Consider the following 17,284-nt stretch of genomic DNA (forward strand, 5'->3'; position numbering starts at 1 on the left):
ATGTGAACAACTTATCCATATTTTTACACATTGGGATATATATTTTTCATGTGTGTCTGAATGCTGTGTTGTCTAGGTATTTTCATGATTCTTTGCTTCCAGAAATCCTGTCTCATTCATAGGGGTGCAACTTAATTAGGCGGATTGGGGTGGGTTGAAGCCTTGAAGATCAACCTAGGGCCAATCCTAAATATGCAAACCTCAGGTTTAGGTTTGGTTTAACCCGATGCTAGGCCCAACTTAGGTTTGATCGGGTTGGGTGGGTTGGTTGAATTTGAAAGAATTTATAAATACATTTTGTATATTTAAAATACATGTAACTTTCATTTACAAATGTACATATACATGTTTCATAGATATTTTATATTTACATAAATATAATTAGAAAAAAATATTTTTATATAAATATGATTCATGAATATATATTTTTATTCATATTGGCTTTGGTCGAGTTGGGCTACCTGAAGCCTCGGCCCAAGTTTAAGTCATGCTCGAGATTTTTGGCTCAAGCTCAGCCCGCAACCTAAAATTGTAGGCATATCCTGTGCAAAATCCGGATTTGGGTCAGGTTAGGCCCTCTCAAATGGCAGCAAATATGTTGCTCACGCAGCTGTGTGTCACTTTCTACATAGCCAATCACGAGGAACACATTGACATGCTAGTGTGCCGTATATTGGTTTATTCTCCTGATTGATTATGAGTTCACATCAGTCCCCCACTAGGAGGCACCCCACAAACGTTCCATAGCACATCCTAGCCATGAATTGAGAACAGTTATACATGGCTGAAATGTGCTGTGGGACATTGTGGGGCGCCTCCTTGTGGGGGGCTGATTTTAACTCTATTATGAGCCCATTTGGGAGGGCTTTTGTGTGGAGGCAAGGCACATTGATTCAACCATGGTAGTTGAGGACCTGTATTCCGGAATTGTTTCCTATTTCAACTGTGTTTCTTGCATCTAGAACATGATGATTGGTTTTCTAGACAAATTATCCGGAGTAGTCTCTTTTCTTTATCTCCCCTGAAGTTTTTGATTGTTGCTGAAATCATCATTGAAGTTTGGTAATCATAACCACCTCTCTTGAACTTTCTAACATGGTTGCAAGCAGAGTTCATTGTTAGAATCTTCTAAAAAAGGCATGAAAATGTTTAAAATACTCGTGTAGTTATTTTTGACAAAATTTTATTTTTCCAAAATTTCTCTTCGTCCCCGTTTGTTTTTCGGTAAGTTATTTATCCGGGTAAATGCAATTACTCAGGTAAGTTTTTCCTAGGAAACACTTAACCGGATAGGTGCATTTACCCATGTTTTTTTTGTTTCTCAAGTAAATAAGATAATGACCATATTAGTCATAAAAATCTATTATTAAAAGTGATATTTTTGTCCCATTCAAGTGTTAGCAACTTTACTCATAGGTGGGAAAGTTATTTACCCACTTAGGAGATGGGTATCTAGGAAAATAAACTTTCCTTGGTCCCTACATTAATTTGAAAAAATGAACATGGTATTCTTGGTCAATGGAACTAAAATCCCATTCACTAACTTTCCCCATCTCAAAATCCAAATAAATAACGCCCCCTTCATATGAATGACTAGTCCAAGCCCTTCTAATCTCTTTTCTGAAATTGATTTATTTTTCAAAATTTCCTTTCGAATCAAAAGTTCAAATGTAAAGATGCAATTTTAAATTCTCTATCTTTTTATTGTTCATAAAGTTTATATTATTATTATTTTTTTCAATAGCAAATGCACTGGACATTTTTTTCAATAGCAAATGCACCAGAAGAGAGGTGACTGCAATTAGCCATCAGGGGAGATTTTAGCAATGATTAAGAGCTTCAAAAGAGGTTTCAGCAATTTTCCCTTTTTATGTTATAAAGAAACTGGATTTCCTAAAAGCAAACAATTGTACAAATACATACACGGCATTGAGTCACAGATTCGGAACCATGCAATTATGGGAGATATTCCCAATATGAGGATGGATACTGTGCTCTCGCGATGGTATTTACACGAGTTTTGTTGAGACTTGTGAGGAGATCCGGTCGGGCTCGTTGTGATATTACCTCATTTGCCCGCTTTAATAGCTTTATAGCGTGGTTAATTCTGACCTTTTGTAATTTAAAGCATCCATGACCATGAACCGTGAGCAGCCGGCCTGGAACGCTACTTTGGTTCATCGACAATTTGTCTTTTAGTAGATTACAGAGTCATGATAACCTACTTTCGAATTGGGATTCAGATCTTTTCATCCACTAGCTCCCACGTGTCAATTTCACAATCTACGCCACGTGTCTACACTCAATAGGCCTCACCACCAATCCAAGTGCAATCGCCTCCAAAAGTGGCATTTTTTTTAGCGCCAATTTTAATTTTATCTTTTTTTGTTTTTCTGTGATAAAAATCAGAATCATAAAAGACGTAGAAATTCCATCTGCACTTTTTCCACTCGCTCCACTTTCCTTGAAAATTCATATCTTCCTTGATCCAACGTCTACCAACCCAGCATCCATTCCCCTATGAATTTTGGCCGTCAGATCAACCCCTCTAGCACATACCGTCAGATGGGGCCACAATCCTCATATCACCGTCCAATATTTACAAATTGAAATTTCAAAAGCTCGAGAGGGAGGAGAAGAAGGCTATTAGCTCCTCCCTTCTTCCCCTTCTCTTCTGTCTTCTCTCTCAATTTTATTCTCTCAAACATATTTTCTCAGCAAAAATCTTATCTCTTCTGCGTCTCCTTGCTTTTTGTCTCATCCCGTACGGATCGACTCGGCTGGATTTTAGTTACTCTGCGGCAATTTCCGGTCGGCATTTGCCTCGCCCGATACCAGGGCTTAATCTGTAGCTGCGTAACGGCACTGTTTCCCCTTTTTAATCTATTTCCCGGCGATCTTTCACAGGTTGCCCGATCCGAAAGTTCTCTAATTTGAGATGATCTTTGAGGGGTTATTTGGTGGTTGAAGAAAAATTCTTTGATTGAATTCGTCTTTGTGTTATTTTCAATCTCTATCTGTTTTTCAAATTTAAAGACGATGGAGCAAGGTAATAGCGGGGATTTCCCGCCGAAAAAGCTCCAGTCGGTTACAACAACGGGAACGACTACGGCGACCTCGGATTTCCCGCCGAAAAAGCTCGCGAGGCAGCTGGATTTCACGGCTTTCTGCAGTGCATCGACGGCTGTCGTCTTGCCGGAGCATTCACAGCCGCAGCCACAGCCACAATTACAGTTACATCCACATCCACAACCACAACCACATATACATCAACAGCCACAGCCGCAGTCGCAACCGAAAACACAGCAGCAGCCACAGCAACACTCACTGCCGCCGCCGCAGCCTCAACCTCCGCATCCTCGTCCTTCGTTGCCCGTGGTGTAAGTTTTATGCATTTTTTATTGTAATTTTTCTGCGGGAAGTTGCTATCTTGTTTAATTGTTTTTTTTTGAAGTTTAAACTTGTAAAAGTTTCAATTTGGAGGGCAATTTAACCAGCATTTTTGTTAATCTGTATTTCTACTGCTTTTGCTATTGTTGTTTTTCTTTTGATTCTTTTTATCTTTACAGTTACACTATTTTATTTGGAGTTACTGCAGAGCTATTTTTCTCGTCCTTTCTTTACTTTTCTAAATTTTTGATGAAGGGATCTTCGAACTCTCTCACTCTCCCTCTCTCTCTCTCTCTCTCTCTCTCTCTCAGTTTTTTTAATTACCGGACTATAGTCGGCACATCTTGTTACAACACAAAGCTACTATCAGATGGATTAGGAAATGCACCAAACATCAAATTATCCAGTGATGAAGAAACAGTGCAATGCGTTAGTCTGTTCTACATACGTTCCATGATTTTGTTTAGAACCTGGTTTTTGATCGTTGATAGACAAATTATCTTTTGAACTCACATTTTGTTTCTTTCTGAATTTTATAGGAAATAATGTAATTCGAACTTAGAATATACAAAATGATTACAGTTTTTCATGATATGAGTTTTTCACTATGCTATTTAAGTGGTACCTTACAGTTTAGATTGGTAAATTATTATTCTTCTAGGTCACTTATTGAATTATGATTTACATATATCTTGCATGATTTTCTTTACTAATATTTAAATGTAAATATTAACTATTTTGTCTTTTTTGTTTTTTGTTCCCAAACCTAGAGTACCTACTACTTAATTTTGGGTTGTATACTGCATTAACCATTTACTTCTTTCTTCTTAAAATAGAGATCCTACTAGTCAAGTTTAGAAGATAAGTGGAGTGTTATCAATGCGGTGAGGTGATTACTGGTTGTTTTGGCCTCTCTAATCAATGCAATGACTGGTCAAAGACTAGGTGCTTATTTGTTGACTAAAAAGATATGCTCCAAATTTAAGGTTTTGATGCAACCTCATAAATAAGTTACTATTATAGAACATTTAGTTTATAGTCTATTTTGCAGACATAAAAAAGGAATGCAACCTTGCTTGTTTGATGTGCCCCTTGTTTGTGGCAACTCCATAGCAGCATACTGCCATTAATCGGAAGAGAACATAAAAGAACTCCTCCACTTTCTTCTTTTATCTTATGCCTTGTTTCTACTTTATATACCATTAGCCAACCACATACCATAAAAAATAATTAAAGCAACAAAATGCATATAACAAAATAAAAGCATATAGTATACTATTTTGAATAAGTAGGGATAAACACAAACAAGTAAAGCTTTTAAATAACTGTGGTCAACTAGGTTACTAGTTGACCACTATATGCTTGATTATCCTTGGTGACTGCATCATAAATATCAATCAACTAGTTAGTCATGCAACTATTATGGCCCTCAACTGGTTAGTTTGTTGATGATTACTAGTCAACACTTTAATAACACTGATCTACTGGTTATTTGGTTCTTTGAATATTTTCTTTTTCCCATTTCATTGCTTTGCGGTGTATGATGTTTCCTACAAAGAAATTCCTGGAAGACATGGCATGCATAATTAGCAAAGATATTTAGGTATTTTTTTCTCTGATGGGCCCCATTTGGAATGTCAACAAACCTTTAAACCCACAAACTGAGAAGGCCTACTGTGGTATGAATAGGCGATCGTAAATAATACATGCCAACAATTGGGATACACGGCTCTTGATGGAATTCACCCTTGAGACCCCTTGAGACTTCCCTTGTGGACTCTAAGTGCTTGGAAACTCTTCTAATTTGGAGGTCGTACTGGATGAATAGGTGATCATAAATAAATTATGCCTACAACTGGGATACACAGCCCATGAGGGAATTCATCATTGAGACTTCACTTGTGGTCTCTAATTTCCTGGCAGCTCTTATAGTTTGGAGGTGATGCTGTGCTAGAAAGAATAACTATTATTCTTTTTGGCATTAACTGGATTTGGATTTTCAATCCTTGTACCTCTCTTGTGGATTGCAAGTCTGCAATTACATAGCAGCTTTTCTAAGCTATAACATTGAGGTGGTAGAAAGAAGAAATGTTGCCATGTTTTACATTAAGTGGATTTGGATTTGAGACCAGAAATTTTCCGTTCATATATCAAAATGAAGATTTACAAGAGTATTGAGGCATCAACAAAGAGTTCTTCTCAAGAAGATACTATAAGCACATATTTTAGATATTCACAATCTATTCTTTATCAAGATCAATCCTCATATCTTGGAATTTCTTAAGGATAAGAGTTCAGTCTAAAATGATTGAACTTGTGACAGAAGCCAATTAAGATGAGCTTTGTTTTAGCTTTAGAGGGCAATGTTATAAATACATGAGATGGTTACCACTTAGATAAGGTTTCAACATGGTACACCAAAAATTGAAATATCTAACATGGACATTGTACCTATTGGAGTTTTCTATTCTTCATATCTTGAACTTTGAAGCTAAGAGATCCTTCAGTTTTCTATTCATCATAACATGGACATTGTACCTATTAGAAGAAAGCTACAAGGGCTTCTTCAAGAGAGGCCAGGTTCTCTTCAAGAGTTATGGTCCAATATTCTGAATAGCGTAATCGTAATTTTTTTTCTATTTTTACAAATTTTTTAAAATTAAAATTAGATATTCTAAAATGCTAAATATATATAGGAAAACGATTCTACCCTATTTCTAATTCGTATATACCATATATGTACCTAAAAACAATATTATTTACCTTTTATACAATAGAAACCTAAGATGATATAATCAATTTTGACTTGAAAGTCAAATAATCCACATACTTTGTAAGATTTGTGAATCAAATCATAGGATTCAAACAAAAACTGCAAGTTTTTCTAGAAAAGGATTCAAACATAAGATTCAAATAGAAACACTTGGGATTTATGATTCAGATCATGAGTTAAGGTCTTCACCTGTTATGTCAATCAATCTTGTGTAGTATGAGAAAGGGTCCATCACACCAATATTTAAGTTAAGAACGTGAAAGTTAAGATGCACAAGTCAGTCAATTGATAAACAGTTGGACTATAGAAATATATTCAGATACAAGGACAAGATGTATGTCACATAATTATATATACATTTCTTTGTATAAGCAGTGGGATTTTTCAACTTTCTTAGGGTTGCTTGTCTAGCATATGTGAGTATAAGATACATACATATGTTTATAAGTGAAGGGCTCTTCCTACTTTTCATGGGCTTGGGCATCTAACATATATAGATCCTATTTTTGCCTAAAAATTTCTTTAGCTGCTCTTGGTACAATTAAAACTTGGTTTCATGGAAGTGCTGTAAAAGTGATTAAGAGAAAAAGACAAACTGCTAATCAATTGGGTTAGCTCTACCTTTTTCATTAGGCAGTTAAAATCTAGGAAAAAGGGAAACTACCCAGAACCATCTCTCTTCCCACAGAAATTCCTATGAATGTCAACATCTATTGAGAAACAAAAGAAGACATACAGTACCTACATACATCTTTCTCTAATTAACATAGTTACATATTGTGGATATCTTAAATTTGAAATTTAAATAGATGCTTGGTGCTGTTTTGATCTTTTCTTGGTTCTATTTTAATATACTATTAACTCTTTGAAACTTCAGTTCTTGGAAAGGCTCATAGTCTGCCTGCTTGCTTGTAGAAATATTTAGGGTTAAGCATATAGCACTTTTTTTTTTTTTTTTTTAATACTTGATATTAGTGCTGTATTGCATGGACTCTCTTTAATGGATGATTTGTTCATGTCAGACATTTTGGATTTTACATTCCATGGATTCTTGAGGGATATTTCTATGTGCATTTTCCTTTCTCTCCTTGCTTATTTAACATAAATGAATAGCTAATGTGAGCAGAGTGCCACTTTTTCTATACAAAGTTATTACCTTTGGAACTTTTTTAGGTATACAATTTTAGAACTAAGAAAAAATAAGGGCTATTTGAATTGTTTATATTTCTCTATAAATGTACCAGCAAGTTATTGTTTTTTTTTGTCTTTCTGAGTCAGATCCTTAGCCATGTATTGGCTTATGATTCTTGTGTCTGTTGTGTCCATGTAACACTGCTTGGTATATTAAGTAGGAATCCCTGGACAAGCTTACAATTATCTATTTTAAATATTTCATTTGGTCTCTAACTCTGACACTCTTATGCATTTTCTTTAGAAAGCCAGAATCCCCAAGGTCGCGCCTGAGGCCTGGCTTTGAAGTAAAAGATGGCACTCCAAAGAAACAAAAGCAATGCAATTGCAAACACTCACGTTGTTTGAAGTTGTAAGTATAACACCTCTTTGCATGCATTCTTAGCAGGGTAGAGGAAAGATGTATTTCCAAATCTGGAATTGATTCTGTAATTGTACATAATTTATAATACCTCAACAATTGGCCTCAAAAAACAACTATTGTATATATTTTCTGTTAGTTATGAACTTCCAGATTGCTTTTCTGCTTTACCTTTCTTTTGCAATGGAGAAATAGGTTATGTTTCTCTTTGTGATGGATGATGAAATTCAGAATTCTGGAGTTATTATGCAAGGAATGACTGCTTATCAACTGCTAAGTTTGCTGCAGTGATAAGTGGGCCTATCATTATGTGAATTCTGGATGCTTTTTAGAACTTGGAACCCCTATAGCCATGTTGGGTCTTTTAGGGGTGCATATTCTTTACCTTTTTCTTTATGTTGGATGGCTAGAGTAACAAGAAGTTCCACTTATTTCTGTGGTGGACAGTGTAATTCCCAACTCTTGAGCCTCCATTGAAGGAATAAAGCTACTTATCAATGGTCAAGTTGGCTGCATTGATAAGTGGGCCTGCATTATTATGTAAAATCTAGACACTTTTTAGAATATAGGATCCCTATAGCCATTCTTAATAGGTTTTCAGAACTGTAAAATACTTTGTCAGTATGTCAATATAAGTACTTGTATGTATGTATGTATGTACATATACGAATACATAATTACATATATAACCCAAAACAACTATAGGTTTTAGTAGAAGAAACACGCTAAACAGTAAGCATTCTACAAAATTTTATGGGAGTATCTATTATGTGATGTTCCTAACAATGAATTATACTACATTATTTTATTGGATTAAAGGTCCTTATTTTCCTAATCATGTTCATTTACTTGCAATGTTGAGTTGATCTGAACATTATGAAGCACACTGCTTTGCTAATTTATGTTATTGATATGAAGTTAAAAATGGCAATATGTGACCAGGTACTGTGAGTGCTTTGCTTCTGGAATTTACTGTGATGGGTGCAATTGTGCAAATTGTTATAATAATGTTGAGAATGAGGCTGCTAGACAGGAGGCTGTTGAAGTTACTTTAGAGCGAAATCCAAATGCATTCCGACCAAAGATTGCTAGCAGTCCACATGGAACTAGAGATAATAGGGTATGTAGCTTGACTCTCTTGAGCTTTAAAGTCAATTTATTTATTGACTACTTGGTTACATTTTAACTTCTTTCATGGTCAGAGTAAATGAAAAAAATTCAAACTAGTGAATACGTCTTCCATGGTTTAGTTACAAGACCCCATTTATGGTTTAGTTGCTTGATTTCTCTAGCAACCTTCAATATTATATCCGATACTGGTTTCTGCTCAATGATGAAGTAGAATATTACCTGTTTGCTTCTGCCAGCTAAAGTGTCAAGATATAATTCCAGGATTAATGCCTATTGCTATTATTACTGAAATGGGGTCTTGTAACAAAATTCTGCATTATGTCAATTGGTTTTTGATTGTTGGAAATTTGTGACTAGGTATTGTGAGCCTGTTTCTTGGGATATGGCGACTGAATATTCTTTTTGAGTTTCGTATCTCATTGTTTTTAGCATTCACATGCATGCTACTAGAAGTATTTTTGCTTCCTTTTATCTCATGCATTATATGCAACTTCATTTCCCACCCTCCATGAAGGGGTTTTACCTTGGTCAATACTATATGCTTGATATGATCCTTGTGATGTTGGGTGGTGTTCCATAGAAAAACTCCCAGCAGACTCTTGGTTGAAACACTCTGGTCAAACCTAATCAATCCCTAATATATCTTGAACTTAAGTCACTAGCAGTTTCTTATTTCTAGCATATCAGACTGCAGATAACTTCATTAGTTCAATTAATGGGTCTGCTAGGGATTTCTTACCTGAACCGTATATGTGTGTTTAAACATGTATTATGTGAATAAGATAATGTATAATTATATTCTATGTAATATATGTATATATATGTGTGTGTGTGTGTGTGTTATTTATGTTTAAATTTATATTTTATTTATAAAATGCTAAAAATTGGGCAAAAATAGCAGAGCAAGGTGCCATCGGCCTCTTGGAATGCATAAATCTCGAAAAGTTGCCCAAAATCGACATAAAGATTACCCCAATTGGACAACCAAGTTTAAATTTATGGCCTCTGGAAGTTTGTTGCACAAACAATGTGTAACTTGTGACCTGGTGGCTGGGTTGAATGGGTCAATGGTTGAACCATCCAGGTCCAATGGGTTTTAGGAAAACTGGACCCAGAATCATGACTGGGTGAAAATTTGACTGTCTGGGTCAACAGCGGGTTGAAAACACTGATCTATTTTTCTCTTATGGTTCAACTCCAGTCAGATCTCAGCCAAGCTTTGTTTGGCTGAGATCTTGGAAGCCCTCTCAGGGCTGAGAATAGCTTAGCAGCACGGATTCACTTGATTGCTCGTTGTTGTGATTCAGTTAGTACCACAAACTGGCTTAGCGAGGCTGCTATAGGTCTGTAGAGATTGGAGCATTATCTTGCAGAAGCAAAGGACCTGTCTAACTCCTGCACTTCCTTCAATTGGATACCGAGAGAGTTTAATTCTGTTGCAGATATCTTGGCAAAAAACAGGCATTTACAGATCCTTTTTGTATAGCAACAACTCTGTGCCCTGATTTTGTTTGGGCCCATTTGCTTTTGTAATTGCGGCTATAACTCTTTTTATCAATCAATTAGTATAACACCTTGTTATCTCTGCTAAAAAGAACAGATGTTTGTTTTGAAAAGTCATACATGATTACATTCAATGGAGCTAACATGATTTTGTTTGAAAATACATGCTGGGCTTTTGTTACAGTGTAATTTGTATGGTTGTGGTGTATTGCTGGGTATTGGGGTTTTTATGTCTGTTGTGAGATGATGTTTCTTTTTCTTGTCCGGTGAATACCAGAAAGGCATGATATTTAAAAAATTTATAACCAGTCAAACAGAATCATAAAAGTGGTAACCAATCAGTTGGTGTTCATCAAAATTCACAAGGGGTTTTGATTGGTCAAAGCCCTTCCAGTATCATACCTTTCTGGCATTATAGATTTACCCTTCTTATATATGTTTGTTGACATGCAATTTTACTGAAATAAATCTAGGAGGATACAGGGGAGGTTCCAATGGTGGGAAAGCACAACAAAGGATGCCATTGCAAGAAATCTGGATGCCTTAAGAAGTATTGTGAGTGCTTTCAGGCCAACATTCTCTGCTCTGAAAATTGTAAATGTTTGGATTGCAAAAACTTTGAAGGCAGTGAAGAGAGACGGGCTCTGTTTCATGGAGATCATGGAAATGCTATGGCCTACATCCAGCAGGCAGCCAATGCTGCCATTACTGGTGCTATAGGATCTTCTGGTTATGGATCACCTCCAACGTCCAAGAAGAGAAAAAATCCAGAACTTTTATTCTGCAACACAGCCAAGGACCTATCTGTTCACAGGCTTGCACAATTCCCTCAGGTACTTAAACAGATTTTTTGCATTTTATTTTTCTGTATTATTTGCATTGCAACCATCTGAAAACTAGCTGTGAATTGGAAGACTTGGACTTCTATTTGCGTTGGCATTGGTTATCAAAATAATACAGATTCTTTGCATTTTATTTTTCTCAGTTGCTAGTATGTCAGTTTTTTTGGTTTATTATTCTACACAACCACCTCTTGGTTTGCCCTTGGGCCTTGGTTTCCATGTTAAGAACTTATGACCACATTGATTAAGCATAATGCTTGCTTTTGTTTATCAGGGAAATCATCTAAAGGCTTCCACATCTTCTCCCCTGTCTTCTGTCCCTGTTCCTCGTGTTGTTAACCCTGCAACATTGGGCTCTTCAAAATCTGCATACAGGTAGGCTTTTTTCTTGTCATGACCTTTTACCAATTTATTGAAGCTTTCTTTCTGCTTTTGTTTACAATAATTAACTACTGTTGGTCATGTTGAAGGTCTCTGCTAGCAGACATTGTGCAACCAGAGGATGTGAAGGAGCTTTGTGCACTTTTAGTAGTAGTAGCAGGAGAAGCTTCTAAGACACTTTCAGGTATATGCTTATTGGAAAAAGGGTAAGAAGAGAAGTTGTATGAAAAAAAGTTACATTAGCTCTTAAGTTCAAAGCTAAATATTAAGTGTTGGGCTACTTGCCTGCCCAACTATGTCATCTGTCTATTTGTCCATCCAACAGCTATCTAATTCCAACTTATTAGTTTGTCTGGATCATAAGTAACTCTTATATTTTGGAACTATTAAAACTTATGCTTGTTTTTTCATATTAATATTTTGGTTTTTGAAATTCTGAACTGTTGAATGATTTGCAGATTATTTTCACATATCTAACTGAATACAGAAGAGAAAAGCTGAAGTTTTTCTTGCTTATAACATTCTTTTCCGCCAATCTTTGACGGTTTTTCCCCCTAAAAATAATTAGAATTTAGAATGCCTAAGATTTGTCCTTTTGGCCTTGAATATGTGCCTTTTGTACTCAACGGTTTCTCTTGAAGCTTATGTTATATATATGTGCACACACATTATAAAAGTTAGTCTATCCTTTTATCCTTGAATATGCTTCACTTTTCTCTTTGTACTCAACTGTTTCTCTCGAACCTTATGTTTATATATGCACACGCACATTATAAAAGTCTGTCTAAATAACACAGGAATCTTAAACATGGTTGGTTTGTTTGGAACCCAGAAGGGCTTCCCATGTTCCTCTTTCTACCTTGTAATTATGTTACAGGCTTTAGCCAGAAAGACATTGCCACTTGTGCAAAATAGATAATAGACCATCTTATAAGCTAAAAAGTTGAAAATTTTGAAGGTCTTAATTTATTCAAACTGCAATGCATGTGTTAGAACTTGGTGGGGTCATTTAAATAGATTCCCTTCTTGACTAAAACCTTTCACATTACTCTTTCTGAGTCCTATATTTGTCCTTAATGATATGTCCTATTTTTTTCCCTTGCTATTTGCTTCTCTACTGAAATCCGCATGTGATAATGACATACACTGTTTACTTGGTGGGGATACCGTGATGGTATTATTGATTGTCCTATAGACATTGATAACAAATCATGGGTAGTGCATGACAATAATGATTGTTGATTTTTTCCTCTGCTGAAATGTTTATGCATCATATTTGTGGGTATGCGGTATGCCTGGGTGTTGGTGTAGGTGGATTTGTTGGTATAGTTGTTGCAATGCAACATAATTTGATCAAATACTGGTCTGATTGTTTGAACATTATAATTTAATTTTTGCAGACAAGAGCAGTATAACAGAGAGGCAAGCAGAGAGAGAAGAGCAGCTGGACAGTTCCCTTGCTTCTTCAACTCAAGACAAGGACAGTCAGAAAGAACCTGAACCTCATAAAGCTGTGGCTGATGATCGCTCAAGTGGTACCCAAGCTGATAAAATGGGAACAGATGATTCTGGGTCAGATGGTGCAGACATGCAGAAAGGACGACCAATGTCCCCTGGGACGCTTGCACTGATGTGCGATGAGCAAGACTCAATGTTCATGACTGCTCCATCACCCAATGGGGCAATTTCCCATGGGCGCAACACACCTTTGTGGTCACCCTTTGGGCCGGGAATGACTGAGGTGTATGCAGAGCAGGAAAGGCTTATATTGACAGGGTTCCGGGATTATCTTCGAAGGCTCACTGCTTGTGCAAGTATTAAAGGTAAGGTTCTCTCTCTCTTGATGTTACAGTTGTCGATCTTGTAATCTTTGTAATCTTTCATTATTTTATAGTAAACTTGTATTAACTCTGTTATCTGAAAAAGGTGTTTTTTTCCTCTCATGTTACAGAAACAAATTGTTCTTCGTTGGCCAGAACAACCGAGGCTGGTTGTCCACAGGAATCTGTTGCCAATGGCACTGTGAAAATTCCTGTTTCAGCCAATCCTGACACCCAACAGTTGAGTGCAGCTACCGGTGTAAAAATTCTTGCCCCACCCAATGCTCAGACATTCCAGACAACAGGTCCTGTCAACTGCAATTCCAATAACACTGTGACAACACACCAGGCAATTAGTGCCGTCACCACTTCTAATAACGGTGTGCTGCCAAGGGATAGACAGCCCTCTGAAAATGGCGATGTAAAGCCAAAGATCGAAAAAGAGGATACGTAAAAAAGATGGGTAAGCAAGAGGACAGACTACAAAGAAGGGGGTGGCCCTAATCATGTTATTACATCTTTGTAATACTTGGCCAAGCCGCCAATATTCAATTCAGCTGCCACTGATTTTGAGCCTCATTGTTAGAACGCCGTGGTTGAAGAATCAATCACGATCAGGTCCTTTTTTTTTTCATTAATATATATTTATTTCTACATAGTTCTTTTTGCCTCATCTGCGGTGCATCTTGGTGCGTGGTAGCTTTTTCTTTTTTCTATTATTTATTTGTCCAATTTTGTTAAGCCAGAGGCTTATTTTACGGGGAGGTGATTTTACTTGACCCTCGTTGTGAAAGGTGGAATGTTTTCCTTGGCGGTGAATGTTTCCTTTGTGTGGGCAGTAGATCTCCAGATAAATAAAATCTTTACTGTGTTGATCACTTGATATTGAGGGTTAAGACTCTTACAGAACAAAAGCTCATTACGTTGTCTTTTTTTTTTCCCTATCAAATTATTTTGGGGTATTTTAGTAAATCTCTACCTGAATTGATAGATGTAAGTGAAATGTATATTTTTGAAAAAAAAAACTAATGCATGGGTTCAAGACAATGTTGGAACTTGGAACTTGGAAGGGATGTAACTGCAAGTTTTTTAAAACCACGGGGAGGGTTTTTGTTAAAACTTAAAAGTGAAACTTCAAGCAAGGTTTTTACATTTTACCCCTTTTATCTAAATTTTTTTAGTTTTTGCTGAAAACATTATGCTCATTACGTTGTGTTTGAGAATTGGGACCTACTTTCTCATATGGAATTCGGATTAACTCAACAGTGAACTCGATGGTTGTTCAGCGGATGGTTGCTCAGCAGGTTATAGAACCAGTGATAATGCGGTAATGCCCATGCCGGTGATGAAATATATGAAGACTATAGTGAAAATTTAAACAGAAAAGTATGGATAGGCCCAATATAGATTTTTGAATTCCACAGCAGAATTATAAATATTCAAAATCTAAAAAATTCTCACTCTATACATCAATGAGCACTTGTAAATTGGCATCAATTTTAAGTTGGCACCTACCACAATTGTACTTTGGGCCTAAAAATTCTGACACTGCACTGATCCATTATTCTCTCAAATTTAAATGGTTCTTGGTTCTATGTATTTTATTAGTATTGTGGAATTCTATCATTGGTTTTACTGACCATTGACGGCTACTGCATTCAGCTAATCATTTCTCGTGTAAGAAAATAGGAATAGGGTCTTATATATGTCTCATTTCTACCTTGAAGTAATTTTGGCATCTTCCCTGTCTACTATCCAACAAGTAATTTTGGAATACTGTCACATGATCTCACCGCCTCACTCAAGGGCTTAGCCTTGACGGTCACTCGGTCATTGAAAAAGTGAACTAGTGAAGCATACAATTTTTTTTATCTAATACTTGGCTCTGCAATTAGGTAAGACTTGGTATGTTTTGGTTTCGTTTACATTTTTACATTCAATGTTTAAGCTTTATTTACTTGTAAAATTGAGAAAGGTAATAATTATAATCATCACAATTAAATGCCATTAAAATAGACATCATATCAACAGTGAAAAAATATATAACCATTTGTTAAAGCTTTAAAAAATAACTTTTTCAAGCAGTAAACATGTACAAAAACTGAAGTCCACTTTTATTATTCTTGATGTGTACAATAGCATGAGAGAGAAACCGCTAAAGTGGCGCCCACCGAACCAAATACCCTCTTAGAGATTTTCAAGTCTTCAAAAAGCATTTTGTAATAAATTGGCAAAGAATTCCATCCATTCTTCTAATTATGCAAGGTTTTGTATATGTGGCTGTTTCCTTTCTTATATTTTTTCCATCCACTAACTTCATTTGATTTGTGGGAAGATTTGGGTGGGATGGGATGGAAAAATGTAAAAATTTATACTTTTATTGTTTGATTTTATATATGAGAAAATAATGAAAAAAAACACTGTTTCACCAACATGAAACACAACAGAAACTGGGAACTTGCCTCAAGTTTCGCAAGATCTTGAGGGTCCAAATTACAGTCCGTGAGGACATGGAGAACGATGGAGGGGTTAGCTGCCAAGGGGAATTCTCCTGGTGTGGATTCTCTGAAACAATGGTGTTGTTGTCGTTGAAATGTTGGTAAAGGAGGGAAACAAGAGCAGCTACAGGTGGGTCGAGAAGAAGAAGATGAAGATCTCAACTGTTGGAAATTTCCCAAACAGAATTCTATTTCGATCCTACTCTTTCTTCCAACAGAATTAAACCATCAGGTTCCTTGTTTTTGTTGTATATAGTGAACGCCTTAGGCACAAGTATCCACACTATCTGATCAATTAACTTCCATTCTCAAACCTAGATGTATAAAATCAAGAGCAAGGGTGTCACAGACAGTCTACAACAGCCAAAGAACGGGAAATGAAAAGAAAATGAAAATAAGGAAAAGTTAAAGAGAAAAGAATGAAATGAATCGATCAGCATCGCCATTAACATTGCAAAAATTAATCCAACTAAGCTGTAAAACATTTTCATTTTGAACAAATCATAATAAAACTCCGTCAGATGTTAGACTAACAAAACATCTAGCTAAAAGGAAAAGAAAGTCCAGAGCCAATTCACAAGCATGGAGCGGAGCGACGGAGAAATGAACTCGATCAGCGCTGCTTCTGGGTTCAAACAGGGAAGAAGAAGGACGAAAGGGAGTGGCTGAGAGGGAGGGAGTGCCGCCGCCACCGCTCTGGGTTCGAACGGGGAAGGGGAGTTTCTAGACGATGAACGGAAGAAGAAGAAAGAGAGAAGAAAGGAGAGAGGGAGGAAGGGAGTGGATGAGAGGGGGTGCTGCCGCCGCTGCTCTGCTTCTGGGTTTAAACGGGGAAGATGATAAACAGTGATTTTCTCAGATTCTTTGGCGTCACTGAGTTGTAATAATAATTTTTCAAAATTTTCCACCGCACGGTTTTGGTGCGATCGCAAAATCTAACATCCCACGTTTTTCTCATTCTATCTCTCTATTTTAATCAAAACAAATGAGAGAAAAAATAAAATTTTTCAAACATTTCCTTTTTCTCATACCCATCCTATAAATCAAACGGAGCCTAAGACTGTATTTAATTCGAAGAAAAACGTAGGAAAAAGAAAAGAAAAAGACAAAAAAACCAATATAAGATTTGTAAATATCTTCCTACCTTTTCTTTTCTTTCCCTATATTTTCCTTCAAACCAAACATAAGTTCTTAACACTGTAACACTATTTCTCATCAAAATAGAAAATACGATCCCAGTATCCCAACAAAAACACTACACGCCTCCCATCCATATCTCATCTCGTGGAGTTAATTTGTGTCAAGCCACCACTTGCTACTTGCTTCCCATCCTTTTACCGCCCCGTAAACCGTTATCGATATGCTATCTTAGAAGCCAGAAATGAGTGGAAATT

At 36.4% G+C, this 17,284-nt stretch overlaps 1 protein-coding gene across 1 annotated transcript; it reads left to right on the top strand.

Annotated features, from left to right (window-relative positions):
* Positions 1-2,624: 2,624 nt before the first annotated feature.
* On the top strand, positions 2,625-14,050 carry LOC148842627 (protein tesmin/TSO1-like CXC 5). The gene is made up of 8 exons (XM_088956738.1): positions 2,625-3,380; positions 7,599-7,706; positions 8,658-8,835; positions 10,823-11,182; positions 11,466-11,566; positions 11,662-11,756; positions 12,973-13,395; positions 13,524-14,050. The coding sequence occupies exons 1-8, from the start codon at positions 3,040-3,042 to the stop codon at positions 13,844-13,846; spliced, it is 1,929 nt and encodes a 642-aa protein (XP_088812864.1). The 5' UTR covers positions 2,625-3,039; the 3' UTR covers positions 13,847-14,050.
* The last annotated feature ends 3,234 nt before the right edge of the window (positions 14,051-17,284 follow it).

Source organism: Nelumbo lutea, chromosome 8 (assembly GCF_056320005.1).
Source record: "Nelumbo lutea isolate HS-2025 chromosome 8, American lotus-T2T, whole genome shotgun sequence".
NCBI classification, from domain to species: Eukaryota; Viridiplantae; Streptophyta; class Magnoliopsida; order Proteales; family Nelumbonaceae; genus Nelumbo; species Nelumbo lutea.